The sequence below is a fragment of the Typopeltis vanoorti genome, chromosome 8 (genome assembly GCF_054136105.1).
Source record: "Typopeltis vanoorti isolate ZY-2024b chromosome 8, IOZ_Tvanoo_1.0, whole genome shotgun sequence".
Lineage (NCBI taxonomy): Eukaryota > Metazoa > Arthropoda > Arachnida > Uropygi > Thelyphonidae > Typopeltis > Typopeltis vanoorti.
Window position 1 is genome coordinate 125,971,574 of NC_143556.1, and position 24,518 is coordinate 125,996,091.

The 24,518-nt window shown below is 35.3% G+C and overlaps 1 protein-coding gene across 2 annotated transcripts in view; it reads left to right on the plus strand.

The window, feature by feature from the left end:
- LOC150104335 (protein adenylyltransferase SelO, mitochondrial-like) overlaps positions 1 to 24,518 on the plus strand; it is a 205,194-nt gene that overhangs the window by 113,060 nt on the left and 67,616 nt on the right. For both annotated transcript variants that reach the window (XM_090396300.1, XM_090396299.1), the window contains exons 7-8: positions 2,661 to 2,830; positions 18,192 to 18,226. In XM_090396300.1, coding sequence (XP_090252426.1) covers positions 2,661 to 2,830; positions 18,192 to 18,226 — 205 coding nt within the window. The remainder of the gene's footprint in view (positions 1 to 2,660; positions 2,831 to 18,191; positions 18,227 to 24,518) is intronic.

The window sequence follows — 24,518 nt, forward strand, 5'->3', positions numbered from 1 at the left end:
ACCATTGTCAAATTAAATTTTGGTCATCTGTTAACTCTGCCATTCCAGTCTTCAAGTGCAACAAGAAGGAGACACTCTCCTTCACTACAGTATAAAATGCTGATGCCCTCACTTAGTTTTGTATGCCAGTCAAGGTATGGTCCCAGGGTGTGGCCGCTGGTGCACTCTACCAGCTATTTGGAGCTATAAGTAAAAGTTGCATGAGCAGTGGGGACCAAATTTCACCCAGCCACCGAATATTTTGATGCAACTGCTGAACAGGCAGAGGTGCTACCCATACCTTACACCCCAATGTAAAGGTAGGTATAGGATTAGATTTTTCAATATCATCTTCGGCAGTTTCTTGCTCTTTTATTGCAATAAGTTCCTTAAAGGTAGGTTCCTTTTCATGCAAGTTCAACAATTTATTTACATCCTCGATAGACTTCTAGAGACATTCAGTTTGCTATCTCAAGTCCAGTTGCCTTTATCAAAGAAAATTCAAAGCCTTCAATTGAATGTGACCAGAGTTTCTTTCAAAAGATTCAACAAATTCATTGTAAGCATTAAGTTTTTATAGCATCCAAGTATGAAATTTTCATCAAAACTCCTGGATTGCTGGGCTGTTTTCCTAATCATCTGTGTCTTTATACAGGCACATTAGTGGTTTTTAAAAAAATGCAAATATGTTTGCAATATTTTGTGACATAAAATTCAGTTATTGGATTAAAAAGAAATCATTTGATTTGGTAATTAGAAATCATTCATTCTAGTTCAAATATTGTATGCTGTGTTCTCGATCAGTCAGCTGTTGCTGAAGGAATATGCATTTCAATTGTCTCACTTCTGCAGTCCAGCATTTCATACAATCATAATAGAACATTTATACCAGTTGGTAAAATGTGTGTTATATATTTAATTATTGTCAAAAGTGCACAGAATTTTGAAATGGATGTACTGTCACCCAAGCATTTCAATAAATATGCAAACAAACAAGTATAACTTTTTGTGATTCCCCACAAAAGGCGTAATGGGAAATAACATTTGCATCCATATCACCAGGCCACTTTAGTTCAATTCTAGTCACTGACTAGAGAAACTATTTTCTAAGCCTTTCTTCCACTGGTTTCTGAGTAGTCGATCTCTGGCATAGGCAAGCAGATTTTCATATTTCAGACAATACTATATGGTGTGGTGGACTGTGAGGTGGTGGCAGTGTTTATCATACTATTCTCCCTCAGTTCCATTAAACTCACTAATAGTCTCAGGTCATCTGTTCTGTGATTGGCTAAAGGTGGAGGCTAACTGCCCACTAGTCTTCAAATGTTATTTGGGGCTGTAGTCTTGCTCCCTTTGGAAAATATAAAGCTTTAAATGATTGGGGAAAACGTTTTATATAGCAAATTCTTAACAATAGACATGGTGAAAAATGCAGATGTCATTAATAACTTGAGCTTATATGCATGCTAGGTAAATGTGTAAAAATTATTGAATATTACAAATTTCAAAATGTACACATTTCACCTCACTGTTAATAAAGTGGCTGGTATGCTATGGTAGTGCCTTTCATCTCTCACAAAAAAGAGCTGTTTTAAATTAATGTCGCTTACCTGAAATCTTCATAGTAAACAAAATATGTACATTCCATACCATTAAAATAAAAAATGACTTGAACTACATCATTCAACATTCAGTCAACTTTGTAATTGGTCATCTCAAATTACAAAGAAGGAGGGAACACAAGTGATGAACATAAGTTAGCTTAGAGAGGAGAAAAGTGATTGGCACAGCTGATGTGAATAAAAATTTGTCCTAGGACAGAGATCCAATGAACATCTGGCATAAATTAATACTCTTTTCTTAGAACTGTGTGTATAAAAAATATATCACAATACAGATCATTTTTTTTTAAATTTGAAGTTTAATTAAAAGTTAGGTAGTTTGTCTGGGTAACACTCATTATGTGTTTGAAAGATTCTTTATCCATAAGGTAAAAACTATTCTGATTTAGAATTTTTGATTTTAATGTATGGTATAGACATGCAATTAATTATGATTTTAGATGTGACAATAATTTAAACAAATGTGAGATTTTGAAATTTAACCATTAATTCTGCACTTTCTGTTTTAGAGTTTCCTACTCTTCTAATTCTGTTTTTTACTTGTTTTCTTAACATTTGTACGTTTTCATGTGTTGTTCTTTGTTCGGCTCCTACCAGTCATTTGATTTCTGCCATCAATGTACAATTTCCTGCCATTTACTTTATTCTGTTTCTCTTAGTTTACTTTGTTCAGTTTTTTGCAATTTTCTTTATTCTGTTTTTCTTGATTTTTTATGTTCTATTTCTTGCCATTTTCTTTGTTGATCTATATTTCCAGCCATATATAAACATTATTTTGTTGTCATTGTATGATTTCCTGTCTACTGATTATGATGTCATTTATTATGAAATTCAGTTTGCTCTTAGATGGTTTTGTGCTTTTATTGTTCTTCTAATAGTGAGTTTAAATTAGGGTTGCTTCTGTTGGACTGCTGGGAATTTCCATTGTTTATAGCACATCATTTCTATATAATGATGTTTACTTGTATTTAGTGTTTTAACATGGTATTACTGAATCTTTTTTTTCTTCTTTTAAATTGTTTTTAAGATAGAGATAATCCTTTCTATTTTTATTTTCAGATAATGGAGGTCGTTATACATATATCAAGCAATCAGAAATATGTTTATGGAACTTGCAGAAATTTGCTGAAGCCATTCAGATGGCATTGCCATTATCAAAATCACTTCCATTGTTGGAGCTTTACAATACTGAATTTCAATCTCATTATCTTCAGAAAATGAGAAAAAAGGTATTTTAATATGGTGTGTGCTAATTCTTTATGCTAAACATGCGTTTGAATTTAAGTAAGGCCATTCTGAATATAATGTGACTTAGAGGGTTTTTTCCTATCAGTAACTCTGAAAACATTCAGCAAGTTCAGAATACGGACATCATATGGGATTATCATCGTTTAATTAGGAGTTTAGTTTCTGCAGTCGGTTACTAGAAGAGTGATTATTTCAACTGCCTGCATCACTGCTGTTCTTCACCCTCATTTTTTAACATGATATAAAATTCATATAAAATATAAATATTTTCAGTGGATTTTGGTTATGTCAAATGTTATGGCAGAGCATCAAAAGATGACTACATTCTCGTAAATATGTATAATTCATTTCCAAACAAAAACTAAATTATAAAAGATTGCTTATTACTTGGCTTACATTTTGCTGGAACTCAAACCATCATCCTGAGAGGAAAACAGGATACAATTTACACACGACAATGCGTAAGTGAAAAAATTCAAATTTTAATGGACAATAGATCTAAAGTCCAAATTTGCTCTCTAATGATGTATAAAAGAAGTATTACAGTTGTGTAGGGATTGATTTTAAGATGACTGTCCCCCAAATTTATAGCAGATTAATGCAGCCATACTTGATGAGGTTAGGACCTGTAACAGCTTCTGTATAGAAGATTTTTTTTTCCCATCTAATCCTTTGTGAAGGGTGTCAAAAGTATGATGTATGCCAATACTAATACTGCCATAAAAGTGGTAATGAATGTATTCCTTATGTTTTCTTAGGCAGATGTTAATGGATCTTCCTATACAGCAATCCCTCGATTAATGCGCCCTGATCAGTGCGTCATTTTTTTTCGATACCCAAATTCAATTAGTGCGCCTATATACATCTTAAAAATAAATTTTACAGATTTTAAAAATTTTCGATCTATACATTTTTTATGGCCAACTATTTTAAAAAATCATTCACCAGGATGAAATAAATTAGTTACCAATTTGAAACATTTTACAAAGTTATTTTTTAATGACATACTACACTATTTCCATGTACACTATGTTCCAAATTTACTGCCAACATTTATGTTGTCTGTTTTACATAGCATTTTTATTAAAAAACTTGAAGAATTTATAACGTACAAAGGATATAAATTAAATTAAACTTTAATCTATATTTCCAATATTTCGGCAACATCATATTGCCATCTTCACAGGAACTTAAAATAAAGACACGTGCATGCAGGTACTACACACAATAAATGAGAATGAAGCAGGAAGCTATTGTTTCTCCTAAAAGTCCTGATGGTGCCCCTAGCGGACTATGTAGGTATTCTTGGCCGTTGGGCTGAAAGTCTTCTGATGTAAGTCTCCCAAATTTGGGGCAGTCTCATGCAACCAAATTTGTTGAGGTTTTTCATGTTTCTTAGGGCTGAGGCTGATTCCATGAATAGCCTTTCAAATTTGAATTTACTATGGTGTATGACCCTGGCTTTCTTCCACTGTATTCTGTGGCGTGTATCCAGAGCATGGTCTGCAAGACCAGAGTGGCTGTACTGGTATTAGTCAAAGTAGGATAGCTTACAGCTGCAAGGGACCTGGTATAAACCAGGTAGGGGAAGTGGTTGGTCTTTAGTAAAGTGGATAAGGGATGCTAATTTTCTATATGGTCTGTAACAAGAGGTCAAGTCATGTTTTTTTAGGTTTTTTTGTAATTTTTTCTGAGTTGGAAATGGTGATGGATTAGAGTAATCCTTGTTGTGAAGGGGGAAGGGAGTTGTGGTTTATTGGTTTCAATATTTTTTGGATTTTTTTTTGGGGGGGGGGTAGCCATTGGCTGAGAAAGTGTTGAGGATGCGATTTAGTTCTGTGGTTAGGACATTGTCATTTGAACAGATAAATTTAGCACTGTTGTGTAGTGTCTTAACTGCATATTGTTATGAGGGGGTGGGGGTGGGATTGTTGGTGAATGTATCTGCCTGTATGGGTGGGTTTTCTATAAACTGAGAAAAACCAAGGTTTCATCAGGCTGGTAGGTGATTAGTGTGTGTAAGATAGGAAGACTGTTGTTTTTCTCTTTTTCCAGGGTGAACTTGATTCTGGGGTGTTGGTTGTTTAAGTGTGTTAGGAAGGAGAGGAGTGTATCAGAGCCATGTGGCCAAATAGCGAACACATCATCAATGTAGCGAAGCCATATGGTTGGTTTTTGTGGGGCAGAATTTAATACATCATAGTAAATTCAAATTTGAAAGGCTACTCATGGAATCAACCTCAACCCTAAGAAACATGCCAAACCTCAACAAATTTGGTTGCATGAGACTGCTCCAAATTTGGGAGACTTACATCAGAAGACTTCAGCCCAACAGCCAAGAATACCTAAATAGACCGCTAGGGGGCGCTATTAGGACTTTTAGGAGAAACAATAGCTTCCTGCTTCGTCCTCATTTACTGTGTGTAGTGTGCGTGCACGTGTCTTTATTTTAAATTCCTGTGAGGATGGCAATGTAACGATGCCGAAATATTGGAAATATAGATTAAAGTTTAATTTAATTTATATCCTTTATATGTTGTAAATTCCTTAAGTTATTTAATAAGCATGTATAACCAATGTCTAAGCTTTTCTACGAGAATTGCATAGCATTTTGCTGATCATATCTCGTGCAATTGTTTTCCTTTTTTATTTTAAATTATTTTCCTTACCTTTAATTATGAATAAAAGAATTAGTGAGCAAAAAAATAGAACTGTGAAAGTGATTCGAATAGTAATCTGATTGGAAGAAAAACTTGAAATAATAAAGAAAAATGAACACGGCAAGTCCAGAGCAAAGATAGGACAAGAACACAAAAATGGGTGAATCAACTGCTGATTACAAAGAGAAAGGTAAAGCTGCTTCAAGTTCATCATGCATGCACTCAAAATCAAAGTATTATAATGATTGAATTGGAGAGACTTCTTTTTACATGGTTCGAAGATTGTAACCAAAAATGGATCCCACTAAACACTGGCCTAATTAAATCAAAAGCATTGTCTCTTTGTAACCTGGAAAGAAAGGGCTATCAATGATGGAAAAGAAGAAGAATTCCATGTTAGTGCTGGGTGATTTGAGCGTTTCAAAAAGAGAAATAGCCTACATAATGTTCTAATCACAGGCGAAGCTGCAATTGCAGGTAAGAAGATATCCAGAGAATTTGAAGAAAATTGTGTAAGAAAGGGACTATTGTGATCAACAAATATTTAATGTCGATGAAACCGGCCTTTTTTTGGAAGCAAATACCTTCCAAGACTTTTTTAACCAAATCAGAGAATTCTCTGCCAGATTATAAAGTCTCAAAGTTGAATGAAATTACTGCTAGCAATATGCAAGCTATTTTGGAAGCACGTTCTTCCACATTGTGCAAATGATTTTAGAGGCTTTTCAAATGAATCTAAGTTAATTAAATCTCATTCTGAGAAGTTGAGTGATTCCGTCCTGCTAAATTTAGATGCACAGTGGGAAGATCCTGAAGAATATTAAAAAAATTTAATCACTGGCAAGCCCAAAGAGGTTTCACAGAAACAATTTGAAAATATTTTTCATACAATTGAAGTTTTTAGAAGTAATGCTTAGAGACTGACCGTGGTGAAGAGAGAACCAGTAAAATTTGCAGAAGAGGCATTAGGGCCTACCATCAGTTGTATGAAAAAAAAGAAACAATGCCTGCCAAACTATGTTAGCTTAATTCTTTGTTAAGAAGTAGAATAATAAATTTATATTCTGAGTATGTTTTATTGTCTTTCAGCTTCATGGTTTTCCTTTAACTAGGCTCTGAGACATACCCTAATTCTTTTATTAAAAAAAATTAAGGGTCAAAAAAGAAATTTGAGGAACGAATTATTCTTTTTCCCATAGGTTATTATATTCGATTAGTGCGTTTTCGATTAATGCACCTGTTTTAAAGAATGCATTGGGCGGATTAATCGAGGGATTGGTGTAGTTTGAGTCATAGGGAACTTCATATGCTTCAAGAAGTACTAGAGGATAGAGTTTGTCCTTAGGAGAGCTGATCAAAGTTGCTAATTTGACATGTGGTTTGAATGCGGTGTGATATTTTTATTTTATTAATACATCATGTATTTTTTCAAATGTACCTTGGATATATGGAATAGAAAAAGTGGTGTTTTGTTTTTGTGCGTTTGGAGAGGATGAAGTGGGGCATGTAGTATTTTATCTATTTTGTGGGAGCTGTAGCCATTGGCCAAGAAAGTGTGGTGAAGCAGGTCACTGATGTGTCAAGAAAAGGCAAAGAGTTGTTTGATTAGATGGAAGAAAACCAGTGATATATATATAGAAGTCATTACAGGTCAGAGACTCTATTTTTAGAGTTAACAATGGATGATGCATTCTCTTCACCTTAACAAGCATGGCTGCATTAATCTGCCAAACATTTGGTGGACAGACATCTTAAGATCAACTCCTGTATAGCTGTGTTACTTCTTTTATGCAACATTATAGGGTACTAGATTAGGACTTTAGATCTTTTGTCCATTACAGTTTGAATTGTTTCACTTAGTCCTTGTCACGTGTAAACTGTAACATGTTTTGCTTTGACGATGCTGTTTTGAAAGAAACATTTTGAGAACATGACTCATTAGGCTGATCATTCTATAGTCATTACAAATTTTTGCATTTGCTTTTTTTAGGTAGCATGATGAAGGTTGACTGTAACCAGTCTTGAGGGATTATACCTGTATCGTAGATCTTATTAAATAGCTTTACTAATATATTAATATTGTCTCCTTCTAATAACTTTACTATTTCTGCTGGTATTCTATCCAGGCCTAAGGCCTTACCATTTTTAGATGAGTTCAGTGCACATTCTTCCTCTGATCTTAGAATGCATGGACTTTCCATATGTTCATAAGTATTTTCAGGGTTCTGTCTGTTATTAGTAAAGAGTTCTTCTATATATTTGACCCATTCTTGTATTTTGTCATCCTCTTTGGATTTTATTTCTCCCTTTTTGTTTCGAAGGATAAAGAATTGTTTTTTCTTAAATACACCTGAGGTCTCTTTCAGATTTTTGTGTGGATTAAAATTCTCATGCTTTTCCTATAGAATTTCTATTTCTTTACATCTTTCATTCATCCAGACTTCTTTTGCTTCTTTGATCTTGTGTTTAATAATTTTCTGAACCTCTTTATATTTTGTTGGACTATGATTTTTATATGATCTGCATTGATCCATGAGAGAGAGAATTTCATCAGTTATCCAATCTTTCTTTTTTACTGCTCTATTAGGACACAAGGTATTGGTACATTTCTCTATGAAGACAGATTTTAATTTGTCCCATGATTCATCAACCTTCATGATGTCATCATTCTTGATAAGTGCTATGATTCAGATCTTGACTCAATTTGTTTCTTATCTCTGGGTTTTTTAATTTTCCTAAATCAAACCTTTTTTGTTGATGTTTCTTAAGTATAGCTTTCAGTCTAAGTTTTAACTCTGCCACCAGTAGATTATGATCAGAAACAATATCTGCACTAGGATAGTTTTTTGTACTCTTTATAGAACTTAGAAATCGTTGATTAATTAGCAAGTAATCAATTTGGTTTCTATGTTCCCATTATTATCCTGTGGTGATCACCAAGTATACAGCCTTTGGGATGGTAGCTTAAACCATGTGTTTGTGATTATTAGCTCCTCTTCTTGGCAGAATTGAATAAGACGGTCTCCTCTCTCATTTCTTGTTCCCAGTTCATGTTCACCAACTACATCTCCACTTCTACCTTTCCAAACTTTAGCATTGAAATCATCCATGATGTTAATATCATGTTTTTTTTGTATTTTTCATTAGTTCTTTTAATTGATCATAAAATTCTTCAATCTCGGTATCACTCTTGTCAGCAGTTGGGGCATACACCTGTATAAAATTAACATCTAGTGGTTGACCATTCAGTTTTAATAACATCATTCTATCTGACTCAACAGTGACTTATTGACATCTTTGTTTAATATTATTCCAACTCTGTTTTGATGGTTGTTTTCACTACTTCCAGAGTGATACATTGTCAAGTCATTAATTTGAGAGGGCTACATGGTGTGTAGTGTTTTCAGAGAGCTCCCGAAAGCCAAGTATAATTTTCAGTAAAAATTGGAATATTGGTTTAAATTTTAATGTAGTATTGTTTATTTTTGGTAGCTTGTTGTGTCTGTGTGATTTTGGTGTGAATTACGTTTTATTTAAACTTAGTATTTTAACGATACGTTTCATAGAATAGCTGTATTCTATTCTATGAAACTATTCTAGCCATTATCTTGCGTCGCATTTGCGCCACATGGCGCAAATGCGACGTAAGATAATGGCATCCAAAAATCCGATGCCTTTGTTCAAAAACTGTAATGCGACGGAGTTTGTCCAATGTGATGTGTGTGGGATGTATGCATTCCTGAAGGAGGCTGGAGTTTGGATGGAAAGTGATAGTGGTGGGAGAATGTGCAGAAAGTGTAAGCAAAGTTTATATGGGAATTGTGATGAATGAAGTGGAGGTGAAAAGTCTATTACAGAACCTTAATGTGAATACATCTGTGGGATTGGATGGTATACCGGCACGGGTCTTACGTGAAGCAGCTAAAGAATTATCAATGCCCTTGACCATGTTGTTAAATCTGAGTCTTGGGTCTGGTTTAGTTCCGAAGGTATGGAAAGAGGGGAAAATAGTTCCACTGCATAAAGGAGGATCCAAGACTACTGTTGCAAATTACCGACAGATCAGCATATCAGGAGTCGTTGTCAAGGTCTTGGAGAAAGTAGTCAAGGGAAAAATACAGGAATGGATTGATGATAATGAGATACTGTACGGGGGACAGCATGGCTTTGTGAAGGGTAGATCATGCCTCAGTAACTTGCTCAAGTTTTATAACACAGTGATGGCTGAACTGGATAAGGGTAATGGGTTTACAGGGATGCTGCTGCTGGACCTGGCTAAGGCATTTGACAGGATACCACATGGAATTCTAATCCATTAACTACAACATATGGGAATGGATATAGGGTTGGTGAGATGGATAGGTGGGTGGTTGATGGAGAGATATCAGAGAGTAGTTTATTCAGGAGTAGAGTCCAAAAGACTGCCTGTGACTAGTGGTGTGCTGCAGGGTTCTGTTCTTGGACCACTGCTGTTTAATTTGTTCATTAACAACATAGGGAGGGATCTAAGAGGAACAGTTCATTTGTTTGCTGATGATGCAAAGTTGGATAGGGCAGTAGTGAATGCAGAAGATGTCAAAGTCTTGCAGGAAGACTTGGATAGATTGGAGTTCTGAGCTAAGGAGAATGGGTGTCAATTTAATATGACAAAATATATGGTTATGCATTTTGGGGTGAAAAGATTAGCAGCAGTATACCACATTGGTGGAACTGTACTCCATGAGATTGATGAGGCCAGGGACTTGGGAGTATTGGTGGATAGGGAGATGAAGTTTAGGGGGCACATTGCAAAAGTGGATAAATCAGCTCATCAACTCACTTGGATGTTGAAAAATACTTTGACGAGTAGAGACAAGCAAGTTATTGTACCTCTGTACCGAGCCTTGATAAGACCTCATCTCGACTACTGTGCCCAGATTTGGTCACCGAGGTTTCTTCTTGATGGGGAGGCGGTGGAGAGGATCCAGAGGCGAGTGACTAAGATGATAGCAGGTCTATGGAATGAACCTTATGAGAACAGGTTGTAGATTTGTGGGTTGCAGAAATTAGTTGATAGGGGAGATATGATTGAGACATTCAAATTGCTAAAGGGTTTCTATAGGATTAATTCAGAGGATATTTTTGAGATCAGGACTGGTGGTGGGAGAACTAGGGGACATCTATGGAAGCTGGGCAAGAGTGTGGTTAGCAGGTGTGTTAGAGCTGGGTTCTTTACTTTTAGAGTGGTAAATGATTGGAATAAGCTGCCAGAGTCTGTTGTGAGTGTTATGACAGTGAATGAGTGCAAGGCAAGGTATGATAGATACTGTGAGAATGTCGAATAGCTGTGTGGACATGATGTTTAGTGCCCCCCTCGATGAATCTAAGGACTCCCTGGAGTCACCCGTAATAATAATAATTAACTTGAGTTTTGCCTGATCCTGGCCACCTAACTTCACTCATTCCTAAAATCCAATTTCAAGTCTTTTCATTTCCTGGATAGCATTTCTTAGCTTACCTGCTTCATACCGGGTTCTGACATTCCAGGTTTTCCTAGTTTTAAGAAACACACCATTTTGAGCCCGGAGATTCTTCACATTCCTGTCCCATTTAAGGGATGCCAGGAATGGGACCATTTGTGTAGATTTGCTTGCCATGGTGGTTAGTCTGGAGAGAGAATAGAGCAGTTGTTTCTCCAGTTGCTTTCTGCTCTGCAGTATTACAGACATGCACGATAAAGTGTATTGCCATCTGCAATTTTCTAATCACAAGCTTTACCGTCATCATGAGACTTCAACCTTGTGTCAATATTGACAAAGCTGCTTCCCTTTTTCTATTATTTTCATAATAGAAAAAATATTTTCATAAAAGACTGATCATAATAACAGTGTTCTTTAGTTAAAAAAAAAAAAAATTGGGGTTTGAAACTCATCTATATAAAATCGACAAATTCGTGTGTGTGCGTGCGTGTGTGTGTGTGTGTTTAACCGTACCAAGAGGTAATTTATTTCCTACCTGCTCCATTGCATATATTACATATTGCTTCCAAGTACTGACTAACATTTATATTTACAATTTTGCATCAATATTCATATTTACATTTAAATTGTTATATCTATATGTATATATTCTTCACACAATATCAGTAATTTATGTTGCATTACAACAACTGGAAGTTCATCTTATTGGCAAATTTAAATAATTTTGAGTAATACTTTTGGATAAGTCTGTTTTCACACTGGCTACTTGTCTCCAGAAGTGATGACATATTGTATTAGAGGCATCTGAATGGAGTCCAATAGCAGACATTTGTAAAGTATGTGATCGACATTCTGTTGAAGGCGTGGACAACAATGCATGATGGTAAACGGGATATGGAATCTGTGTGAGTGGTGTCTTAATTTTCCATGTCCCATTAGTAGTGTGGTTAAACCTGGAGAGATGGTGTGTTTTTTTTAAGCTGGAGTCTGCTTCTGATACTGGGAAAGAATTCTTTTGTTGTTAATCCGTTTTTAGATGTTTTCATTCTTCTCACAAGTTCAGGCTTATTTCTTCTATAAGTGTTTTTATAGCAGATTTTGGGTACTTTTAGTAACTTGTTTCTAACTGTTCATTTATAGCTGCTTCTTTAGCCAGCTGATCTGCTGTCACATTTCCTGCTACCCCAGTATGTGCCTTCACCAGCAGAACTTGATTTCTCATCCCTCGAGAGAGATTCCAAACCAGATTTCTTGTCTGTTCTATTAACACTATATGGTTGTTCTGGTTTTTTATTCCATCTATAGTGCTTCTGATGTCACTGTAAATTGTTGCTGTTCTTTGAAGAGAGATGTTGAGTACTAATTACCAGAGATATGTAAGTCAATGAACTATAGCAAGTTGTTCTGCTTGGTTGTTAGAACAGAGGAGATGCAGTCTAGAGCAGCATTCTTGTATAATGGACTGTCTGTAATATCCAATCAAAGAACAACCGATGTTTCCTTTGGCTTTGCTTCTGTCAGTGTGTGTGTGTGTATATATGAAATTTGTCTTTAAGTTATTTCCTTCTCCTTAATATGTTTTCTTTGTTGGGTGAGGCCACCTACTGTAGAGAAGCAGACATTCGTAGCAATTTGGATCAATGTTGGAATTTCTGTTATATCTTCCTGAAGTAACTTCATATGTAAGAGAAAATTCTTGCATTTTCAAGTAGATCAGGGTTAGACCAGCAATAATGCAAGCTGTCTCAAAAGATATTGTCCTGTATCTTTTAATTATTCATATGGCTATAAGGCAATGAACTGTGTTTAACATTTATCAGATTTTCTTAGATTTTAGCACATATTTCCAAACAGGTGCAGCATGAGATATCACTGGTAGTATAGCTTCAGTATGTATTGTTTTCGGCACTTGTTGGTCTAATCCCCACTTTATCCTTGCTGACTTGCTAGAAGTTAACTATTTGTAAGCTTTTTTCAGCAACATTTGAGATGCACTTGTCGAAGGTAAATTTTTCATCTATTGTTACTCCTAGGTATTTTAACTCATTGACTACCTCAAACTTCCCCATTTATTATTATTGTTATTAAGAGATACCTCCAGGGAGTCAGAGATTCATCAAGGGAGGTCACATATTACATGCACCAGCTATCATACTTATTCTTGAATTCATTTGCATTTCTTGCACTCACAACATCCAATTGGCAATCCATTCCAATCATGCACCACCCTGAGAGAAAAATCTAGCCCTCACGTCCTTCTTGGTGACATTCATTCTCAGCTTCCAAGGATGCTCTCTCGTCCTTTCCTCATACTCCATAAATTGAAAAATTCCGTCAACTGAAATTCTGTACGACCCTTTCAGAAGTTTGTAAGTCTCGATCACATCATCTCTTTTTCTCCTGTTTGCTGGTGTCTGCAGTCTACAAATTCTCAATCTGTCTTCATAATCAGTATTCCACAATTCTGATATCATTTTTAACACTCTCCTTTGCACTCTCTTTCTCTCTCTCTCCTTCTCCACTGTATCAGAATTGCAACGGAAACCAGGAGACCAGACCTGCACACAATAGTCCAAGTGAAGTCTGGTCAGGGCATTATAAATAGGCAAAATGACATCATTATCTTTACATGTTAAAGTTCATTTCAGCATTGTAATTATTTTTTTGAGTTATTTACAATCTTTGCTATATAGCTTCTGGAACTTCAACTTCCTATCTACTAACACTCCAAGATCCTTAGCCTGATCAGTTTCTTCTAGCTTAATCCCACAAATATAATACAACATTGGATATCTAATCATACAAAAATGCATGACTTTACATTTACTGACATTGACCTGATATCCATTTTCCCATGCCCACAATTCCAGCCTATTCAAATTATTCTCCAAGTACTGCATATCAGCAGCATTCCTGATTACCCTACCTATCTTTGCATCATCAGCAAATAACTGTATGTTGCATTTCAAATCCTTCCCAATATCATTAATGTACAGATTGAATAGCAATGGACCAAGGACTGGTTACCTTAAATCTTGCAGACTCACTTCCCCTGTATACCACATTTTGATATCTGTTAGTCAGTCCTCCTCTTAACCATGCTAATATTCTGTAATCCACACCCATATTCTCCAATTTATGCAACAGTCTTCCATGCTGTAGTCTGTCAAAAACTTTAGCAAATTCCAAAAGCATCATGGTGTATCTATTCCTCTTGTCTAGTTCAGTGGTGACGTTATTATAGAATGTCACCATTATAGAATATAGTAACAAAGAATTGCATCACCAAATAAAGACAATGGGTACAAAAAGAGTAATCATAATGGTAGACTTTAATTGAGTAGCTGTAAAATATCTTAAGAAGACCAAAACTGAATCTATTGAGCTGTTATGATACAATTTCCTCAGTCTAATAGCATTATAATTAATTATAGTATCATAGGGGGTTATGTTAACCACCTCACCTTACCGGCCATTATGCATCAAAGACACATCCTCATACACTTCGTATCCATCATATATTTCAATGTAATATCAGTGGTATTACAATTTTAATATGCACTTCACATCCATGGTAACTTGGACGTATATATATATATATATATATATATATATATATATACACGTCCTGGCCGGTAGCGTGGTTAAAGATGTAACTATTCTGCCTCCAGTTGGTGACGGTGATCATGTGGTACAGGCTTCGGAAGTGGCTAAGTTTATGAATGTTCTATTCAGAAAACGTTGTATGCTGTGTACTGCAAAGCAGGAAATTATGACGAAGTGAGGAATATGCTGGGTTTTGTGTTACAGTACTGGTAGTTGGATGGGAAGTGTTTAAAAAAATACTTAATTGATGCATTATTGGAACATGTTCCTAGAGTTTGAAGAATAAATAGGGTAAGAGTAGAATGGATGTGTACTCTTATTAAGCAAGTGATTCATATGATAAGGATGATGGGGAAGGAATGTGTACAAACATGAGCAACTTGATCATGTTTGCATAAGGGTGATGTCAGTTATGAAAATTATATGGGGTAGGCCAGAAGAGAGAATGAATATGAAAGAATAACTCTACTAAATGCAGATGATATGTGGGTGACAGATGCAGAAGAGATTGTTCAGTTAATGAACACCCATTTTACTAAAAGCTATCAACCAGTGAGCACAATGTATGCAACACTGTGCTCACTGCTACCTTTTCACTAAATGAAGAAACTCAAGTGTATGAGGGAGAGGTATTAGAGGTGTTGCTCAAACTGAATAAGAATTCAGCAATAGGGACTATACACAGATGCTAAAAGAATGTTCATCTGAACTAGTTATTCTTTTGACCAGGCTATTATAAATTCTGCAGGAGTGGAAAAAATGTATGGTAATCTCATTGCACAAGGATGGTGCAAAGACTGATGTATCCGACTATCAACCTACCAGTATTTCTGGAGTAGTGGTGAAGATTTTGGATAAGTTGATAAGGACTCGCATTCAGAAACGGGTTGTCAGAGAATCTTGCTTTGCAATGAACAGCATTGGTTTACTAAAGAAAGGTCACATTTAAGAAACTTTCTCATGTTCTATACTGTTGTGACCATTGAGTTAGACAGTGGAAATGGATGCACAATGATACTCTTGGATTTTGCTAAGGCTTTTGATTGAATACAGCATGGAGGACTTAAGTAAACTGAAGAATATGGAATGATTAAATTTTAAAATATTGATATGGATAAGAGGATGGCTAGATGATGAAGATATATATCAAAAAAAAAATGGTATAGGAGAGATGTGAAGATTTAATGTAACCAGTGGTATATATACCACAAGGATCAGTTCTTGGTTCATTGTTATTCAGTCCGTATATTAATGACACTGGGACGGATTTGAAAGGTGACATACAGATATTGCTGAGATAGGATAATCAGGAAAGCAGCTGATATGCAATACTTGCAGAATGATTTGAATAGGCTGGAATTGTAGGTGAAAATTCCATTTTCACCCACAATTCATCAGTTCAGTGTTATTGCTATCATTTCAGTTACTATCAGTTCAATGTTAGTAAATGTAAAGTCATTGGATATCTAATCACAATTGTGTCATTAGACATCCAATATCATTATATTGGTGGAATTATGTTAGAAACTGATCAGGCTAGGGATTAGTAGTTTTGGTAGGTAAGAAGTTGAAATTCAAGGTTCATATAGCAAAGGTTGCAAATACACCACAGAGGATGATTGCAGTGCTAAAATGAACTTTAATATATAAAGATAAGGAAATCATTTTGCATGTTTACAATGAACAGAAAAGGTGTGATCTCTGGTAATTTATAATTACCAGAGATCACACCTTTGATAACACCTCACTTGTACATTTGTGCACCTGGTCTCTTGGTTTCCATTTATTCGGATACAGGAGAAAGTACAAAGGAGATTGTTAAAAATGATAGGTTTGTGGAATTCTGATTATGAAAACAGAAGGAGAATTTTTAGACTACATATACTAACAAACACAAGAAAGAGGGGTGATATGATTGAGACTTACAAACTTTTGAAAGGGTTATACAGGATATCAGTAGATGGAATTTTTCATTTTATGTAGGATGGGGAAAGGATGAGAGGGCATCCTTGGAAGTTAATAATGAATGCTGTCAAGAAGTAGATGACAGCAAGATTTTTCTTGGATAGAGTGGTTCTTGATTAGAATGGATTGCCATTGGATGTTGTGTGTGCAAGTACTCTGAATGAATTCAAGAACAACTATGACAGCTGGCTTACCTTCAAGAATCTGACTGCCTGGATAATAATAAAATATTTAGTCCCTTCTACAAACAAAAAGTTTTAAACCTAATAGTAATGTGGGTGGGTTAAAGAATTTTTTATTATCAATTTTTATTTTTTTATATTATCCGGTAACCCTTCTCTAGAAACTAAATATGGAACTCTTTCAAGTTGTCTTCCAGTAATTGGGATTGTTGTGTCACACAAGGCATTGAAATTCTACCACTTAAAGATAATCATAAGCATCCTTACCCATGGTAGGATTCAAACACACAGCCTGTTGGTTGGAAAACGTATTATGAGAACACTAAAGGTATATAAGGTGGTTTGTTATATGAAAGTAGCAAGTATTTATCAGAGAAGCTCTTTTCTCCTCATTCTTTCCAAAAAAAAACAAATATTTATGGCCAAAGATCACACTGTTAACAAACTGCCACTCCTGATCACTTTGGTCTCATTAGTAAATGGCTAGTTTCCATGTGGATTATGAAACCTCTTGTGTAATGGGTTCACCTTAAAAACAGTACACAAAAAAGGCACGTACCACCTGATAGTGTTTGGTTTTTACTTCTTGATTAAGACTTGCAATTCTTACACAATTAAAGGAAACATGGATCTACTTAGTGAGTAAATGTAAGATTTTAGTGACAAATACTTAAACTAAAGTAGTTCTGGCTGCATACTTGTAGATTTTTTTTCATTTTCGAATTATTTATTTTGTTATTTTTATGACTATTTCCTTCTTCCACCAGGGATCAGGTGGAACATACTACTTCCAGTGTTGTCTGGCAGAACCATTGTCACATGGGATTTTCTCCCTCCCCTTAGCCATAACTATTTCCAATTTCTTTATCAGATGAATAAGAGTTGTAATATTGCTAGAGTTAACTGTGTACGTTCTCCAAGTTGTACCAATCAGTAGAATTCTATAGCAAAAACCATTAACAAATTCACTTGGCATAATAAATTGAATTATAGTAAATTCATTTGCTATAGTAAACAGAATTATAATGAACCTACTTGTTTTAACAAACTGCTAAAAAAAAATTCCAGCCAAAACTCCATACCATTAATTTTTAATTTTAATTAATATTTGGCAGTAACATTGATGTTATAAGGAAATATACTACAGGAAATTAAATATTAAATTAAATACTTTTGCTAGCAAATTCGGTGTTTAACAAACTGTTTCTTTAATCTCTGAGTTTGCTAGTGAAAGTTGCTATAATTTCTGTTATGCACCTGGATATTTAATTTCCCTTTACCTTTTATCAGTTCAGTTTCCATTTCTGTTCTAAGCAACAGCTAATCATAGCATGAAAGTACAATATTTCTTTTATGTTTCAATTTTATTTTATTATAAGGCATAAAAAGAAAATAGCAGAGAAACTTAATGTAAATTAATAAATTAAAACACTTGTAATTAAAAAGAAATTTCTTTTATTTTTTTAATAGCTTGGCTTAATAATGAAAGATCTGGATGAAGATAAGTAAGTTGAAGTGTGGCAACACTTTGAATTTAAATGAATTTAAAGTTTTAAAATAAGTAACTATAAATGTTGTGATTTGGCACTATAACTATGATATGGTGAGTAAATTTTCACGATATTAGTCATGCAATCCAGTCACAAAAAGGTAAGTCGAAGGAAATTGTCTTGGTTTACACAAATGATTTGAGAGGCAAGAAGTATTCTATGAGAGAGGATATAAAGGAATTGTTAAAAGAGTGAAAATGTGAAGATTGTAAGTTTCCTACCATGCTATGATAGAGACAATTTGAGGAGAGCATTAATAGCCAATGAGTCTATGTAGATTGTGCAAAAGGAATGATGTAGAATTTGTGGATCTGTGGTCTTTGTTTGACGGAAAGAATTATATGTACAATGCTGATGGACTGCATCTGAATGGCTTTTTAATGATAAGTGTCTGGAGAGAGAGAGAGAGAGAGAGCTTTGTTCACTGAGCATGCTGAAGTGTAAAGCTTTTTTTTTTGTAACTTCTCCTTTCTATTTGTCTAATTTTATATGCTTCTCCTTGGTCTGCCAGAACCATAGATCTAATCTCCACCAAAATTAGTGCCTTGTGTGACCACATTATAAAATTAGCATTCAAAATTTCATAGGAATCAGATCATGGAAACATAATTAAACAGGAAATGACCAGTACCACATTTTCTCTCAGTACTGGTGAACATTCTTCAAAAAAAATTTGTATATCTAACATTTTCTTATAACAAATATATAGTATTCATTTTAAACAAATTATGGAGACTACCACCGTGTTAGAAATAATTTCTTTAATTTCCTCGACATTTAACCTTCCTATTAAGGTCATCATCTGGAGTATACACAGTGGTGAGCTATGGAAATTTTAACAAAGGGCTTGCATCATCGAGCACAAAAAAAAAAAAAAAAAGCCCAACTCCTAACTTAGCCCTTATAATACTTATATTGTGACTTTGTAGTCCTTCTGACAGATATGATAATTCCTGAAGGATATCAATCATTAATGCTAGATCTTTTAAAAATTCCAATTTGAGAAGTCGGTTTAAAAAGCCCTTATATTTATCGTTCGATGCAAAATGCTTGCATAAAGCTGGGTAATTTCTCCAGAAAGCAAGAGCCGTTTGTAAACTGCAAACTGTTTAAGATTTTTCAGATACATACAATAATTGTAGTCATAGAATCAGTATTTATGTCTTATGAATAATTGATTATGAAAATGAAGTTAATTTAATTGGATTTAAACGGTATTGATGCGAACACAGATTGATAAGAAAATAACTATTTAAGCAAAATATTAACTTAAAAGTTAATATTTCGCTGGTATTATATCCAGTGTCTTCAGAGCACACAAACAAAGTTTGTTACAAATGCGAGACAACCACAATTTGGTGTAACAGTGGGGCTAGTACAAGTAATTGCAGCATGCAACACAAGACTAAAGTCCTAATACGGTGCCATCTAAGTTTAAAAAAAAAACAGTAGTTCAAAGTTTTGAAAAAAATATAGTAATCCAAATAGTAGTCCTTGAAAGTTTTGAAAAAGAGTAGTCCAAAGTTTTGAAAAAAACAAAATAAAAATAAATAATACATTAATTATATAATAAGTATTAATTTGGTCTTAGGATGACTGTCCCAATGTAGAAATTGGCTAGGGGGAGGGGATCCCATAGCTGTCCCATCTAATTGTTTGTATATTTTCCCTTTCCATGTAAAATAACCTGCCTATACTGAATTTAAATAGATGAAATATATCAGGGGGAAATCGTGATTTTCCCCTCATATATATTTCATCTATTTAAATTCAATATAGGCAGGTTATTTTACATGGAAAGGGAAAATATACAAACAATTAGATGGGACAGCTATGGGATCCCCCCCCCCCCTTTGCCAATTTCTAGATAGAACATCTGGAAAAGCTAGCTATCAACACAGCCACTCTCAAACCTAGTATCTGGCCATGCTATGTTGATGATGTGTTTGCTATTTGGCCACATGGCCCAGACACATTGAATACATTTTTAGTGCATCTAAATAGCCAACACTCTAAAATCCACTTTACAATGGAACTAGAAGCCAGTGACTGCCTGCCCTTCCTGGATACACTGATCACATGTCTTCCAGAAGGTTCCTTATCATTTTCGGTTTATAGAAAACCCACACATAAGGGAGATATTTACACAAACAATCACACCATCACCCTTCTCAACAATATAGTATCTTAAAAACACTAACCCATAGAGCTAGAGCAATCTGTTCCAATGACATTGCTCTCACTGCTGAACTTTCTCACTTGTGCCACACCTTCCTAACCAATGGCTATAATCCCCATAAGATAGATAAAATATTAAATGCTACCCAGAAATCCCCACTATCTACCACAGAAGACTACAACAAAACTATCACTATCCTGTACATTAAAGCCACATCTGAAAAGATATCTAGGGTACTGAACAAACACCAACTGCACACCGTATTTAAACCTTATGTGAAATTGGCAACTCTCATCTGTTCACCTAAGGACAGATTCACTCCTTTGTGACATCCAGGAGTCTATGAAGTGCCCTGTTTTTGTCATCAAGCTTACTACAAACAGACGGGAAGAACTGTGGACACCCGCCTCAGTGAACACAAAAAATATATCCGGCACTTTTTCTATGGCAAGTCGGGTCTGGCAAACCATGCTTTGGATACTCCAGTACACAGGATCAATTGGAAAAAAACAAAAGTACTGCACAAAAGCTTCCTTCTACAAGTCAGAGAGGTTGTTCCTGGAATCAACAGAAGCTTTAAAACATACGCCAAACCTAAACAAGTATGGCTGTATAAATCTACTAAAGATTTCGGAGACAGTCATCCTAAGATCAAATTAATACTTATTTATTTTAATTTAATTTTATATATATATATATATATATATATTTTTTTTTTTTTTTTTTTTTTTTTTTTTTTTTTTTTCAAAACTTTGGACTACTATTTTTTAAAATTTTGGACTACTGTTTTTGTTTTGTTCATCATCAAATTCCTGCCATGTACCCTCAAGGAATGTACAGGATATGATAGTACTACATGAAAAAAATTACATCGTTACTAAATTCCTATCTACAATTTTCCTCCAAATCAGTCTGTTATTGTCAAGACTCCAACATTATCAGATCTTATATTTCTATTGTCTAAGGCACTTTGTATAGTATCAATCCACCTATATCTTGGTCTTACTCTGGGTCATTTTGCTGCCAACCTGGCAGAGAACACTTGTTTTGCTAATCTTTCTTCGCCCATTCTGTTTAAGTGACCATACCACCTGAGATTAGCTCTGCTAACGCATTCCTGGATGTTGACAATGTCAAGTTCTTTCCTAATATCCTCATTTTTAATATAATATTGTCATTGATGCCATCTGTTCACGCCTATAATCTTTCTCAGGACTCTCATATCTGCTGTCTCTAATCTTTGGTCAAGTGTTTTACTTCTGACCCAGCTCTCAGATCCATAAGTTAAAACTGGTTTGAACACTGTCTTGTATACAGCTAATTTAGTGTTCCAACTAATTTCTCTCTTATTCCATATGAATTTATTCAATTGACTTCCCACCATACCAGCTTTGCTGATTCAGTTGTCTATTTCTATATTTAATTTACCATCTTCTCTAAAAATCGTGCCTAAGTAGCTGAAATGTTTCACTTGTTCCACAGGTTCTCCATTCACAACACATTTGACATTTTCAATGATTCTGCCTATTTTCATTGTCTTTGTCTTTTTATTGCTGACTTTCATGCCATATCTATTACAACAGTTATTCAATTTAGTCAGAGAATCTTGCAGACTTGTAGTGGATTTATTTAGAAGTATAATATCATCCGCATAAAGCAAAGAGCTGACATTAACATCTCCAATTTTGATATCATGTTTAATACCACTTTCCTTCATAATGTGATCCATATAGATAATGAATAACAGAGGGGATAATGTACATCCTTGTCTCACACCAGATTTAACATTAAACCATCTTCCTGTACTTCCTTAAATTCTAACTGCTGACTTACAACTCAAATAAAGATTAAGTATTGCAATATAATTCCCCATTGACAATATAACTGTAGCGTATTGAATAGCTTCTCTCTTGGCACCTTGTCATATGCCTTTTCCAAATCGACAAAACTTAAATACAGATCTTTGTTATATTCCCATTCTTTCTCGACTGTTTGTCATAAAGTGTAGATCTGATCCTGACAGCCTCTATTTGGCTGGGTGCACCACGAGAAGGTTAGGATTGGACATTAGGTTAGAAGCCCTGGTTGTTCTCCGCATTCCTCTAAAGACTATGTGGAGGTCTCAGTTATACAGCTTTAACCCTTAGGCACCCCTTTTTTGTTTTGTTTTTTTTTAACTTAGGTGGCGCCGTATTAGGACTTTAGTCTTGTGTTGCACACTGCAATTAGTTATACTAGCCCCACTGTCACACCGAATTGTGGTTGTCTTGCATTTGTAATGAACTTTGTTTGTGTGCTCTGAAGATGCTGGATATAATACCAGCAAAATATTAGCTATTTAATTTAATAAATAGTTATTTTCTTTTCAATCTGTGTTCACATTAATACCATTTAAATCCAATTCAACATGTGTGACGAACACATAAGCCTATCCATGCATTTAAGTTAATTTAAAATTCTTGTTATGTGCCATTTGATGTCATCATTTAACCATTCCATAAGACAGCATTCCCCTAACAAATGAGCAGATATGTGAAGTTATTAATCTTCATCAACAATTTGCCATTTATTTTATAGCTTCTAATGGAGCAAATTCCTCAAGGGCTCACTTTAGTGAGTACGGGCATGGCAAACCCGAGGTATCTGATGCTGGACCATGCCTTACTTCATGTAATATACATCTGTTATATTATCTGTAGACTGGTCCCCTTTTTTTCTTTCCTTCTTTCTTTTCTTCTTGCTACATTCCCCCCAATGCTATTAGAGTATTCGAAGGCTAGGGGTGAATCTTTCCTGTTTTGCTATTTCATCTTATGTGGAAAGGGCCTCTGCAACCCTACCACTTTCTTCTTGCAGTGACTTCACTCCAAAATGCTACTATGATTGTGCCTAATAACCATGCTGCATCGGCTGTCGCGCAGAATAATCAGAGCCGCGTTCAGGGCTCAGGCAGAGGGTCCTGTTCGAGAAGTCAGTGATACTGTGAATGAGCAACACAGAATGTATAAGATTAATCTTAGAAAGAAATTTTACATAGGTACATGGAATGTCTGGGGTTTACAGATGGGTACTCTTGAGATTGTCTGTAAAGAGATGGACAGGTATAAAATTAACATCTTGGGAATTACAGAGACCAGATGTAATGGAGAAGGTCACTTCAAAAGACAGGATGGTAAGCTAGTTATTTACTCAAGTGATGACTCAAAACATCATGGGGTAGCTGTGATACTGAAGACAACTCAGGCAAGAAGCCATTTTGGTTATATTCGTCCCATTAATGATAGGATACTCTTCATTAGACTTAAGGCTCAGCCTACCAATGTATCAATTGTGGTAGTTTATGCTCCCCACATGGATAGGCCTGAAGAAGAGAGCGAAGAATTCTATGAAAACTTACGAACTGTTTTGGACTGCCTACCAAGGAGAGACATACTGTACATCTTAGGAGACTTAAATGCAAAAGTGGGAAAGAGTATGAGAGTCAGGCTGGAGTGTGGCATGTTTGGTCTGGGTGAACATAACACCCATGGTGAAAGACTGTTGGAATTTGCCGTGCTAACAGATTAGTTATTACCAATACCTGCTTCCAGAAACATCCACGACGGACCTATACTTGGACATCCAACATTGATAGGTCAAGGCACCAGATTGATTACATCCTGGCTCTCCAGCAGTGGAAGACAAGCATCTCTGATGTGCATATTTGTCCTGGAGCAGATTGTGGTACAGATCATCAGCTGGTAAGAGCCACAGTAAGACTAAGACTCTGAAAACTTCCAGGTCAGGCACATTCCACTAGATTGGATGTTAGAGTAATTCCTAGTGGATTCACAGAAGAAACATCAACTTGGCTGGATGATTTTTTGGAGACCAATTTGAAAATCTCACCAGAAATGCTTTGAGAAGGAGTCAAGATGATAATACAGGATACAGCGAAGACGTATCTCGGCCCGATAAGAAAACCAAGAGACCCATGGATATCAGATTCAACATGGGAACTAATCAAAAGAAGGCGGTTGGAAAAACAAAGAGACACAGGGACCGAAGAAGACAAAAGATTACATAGAG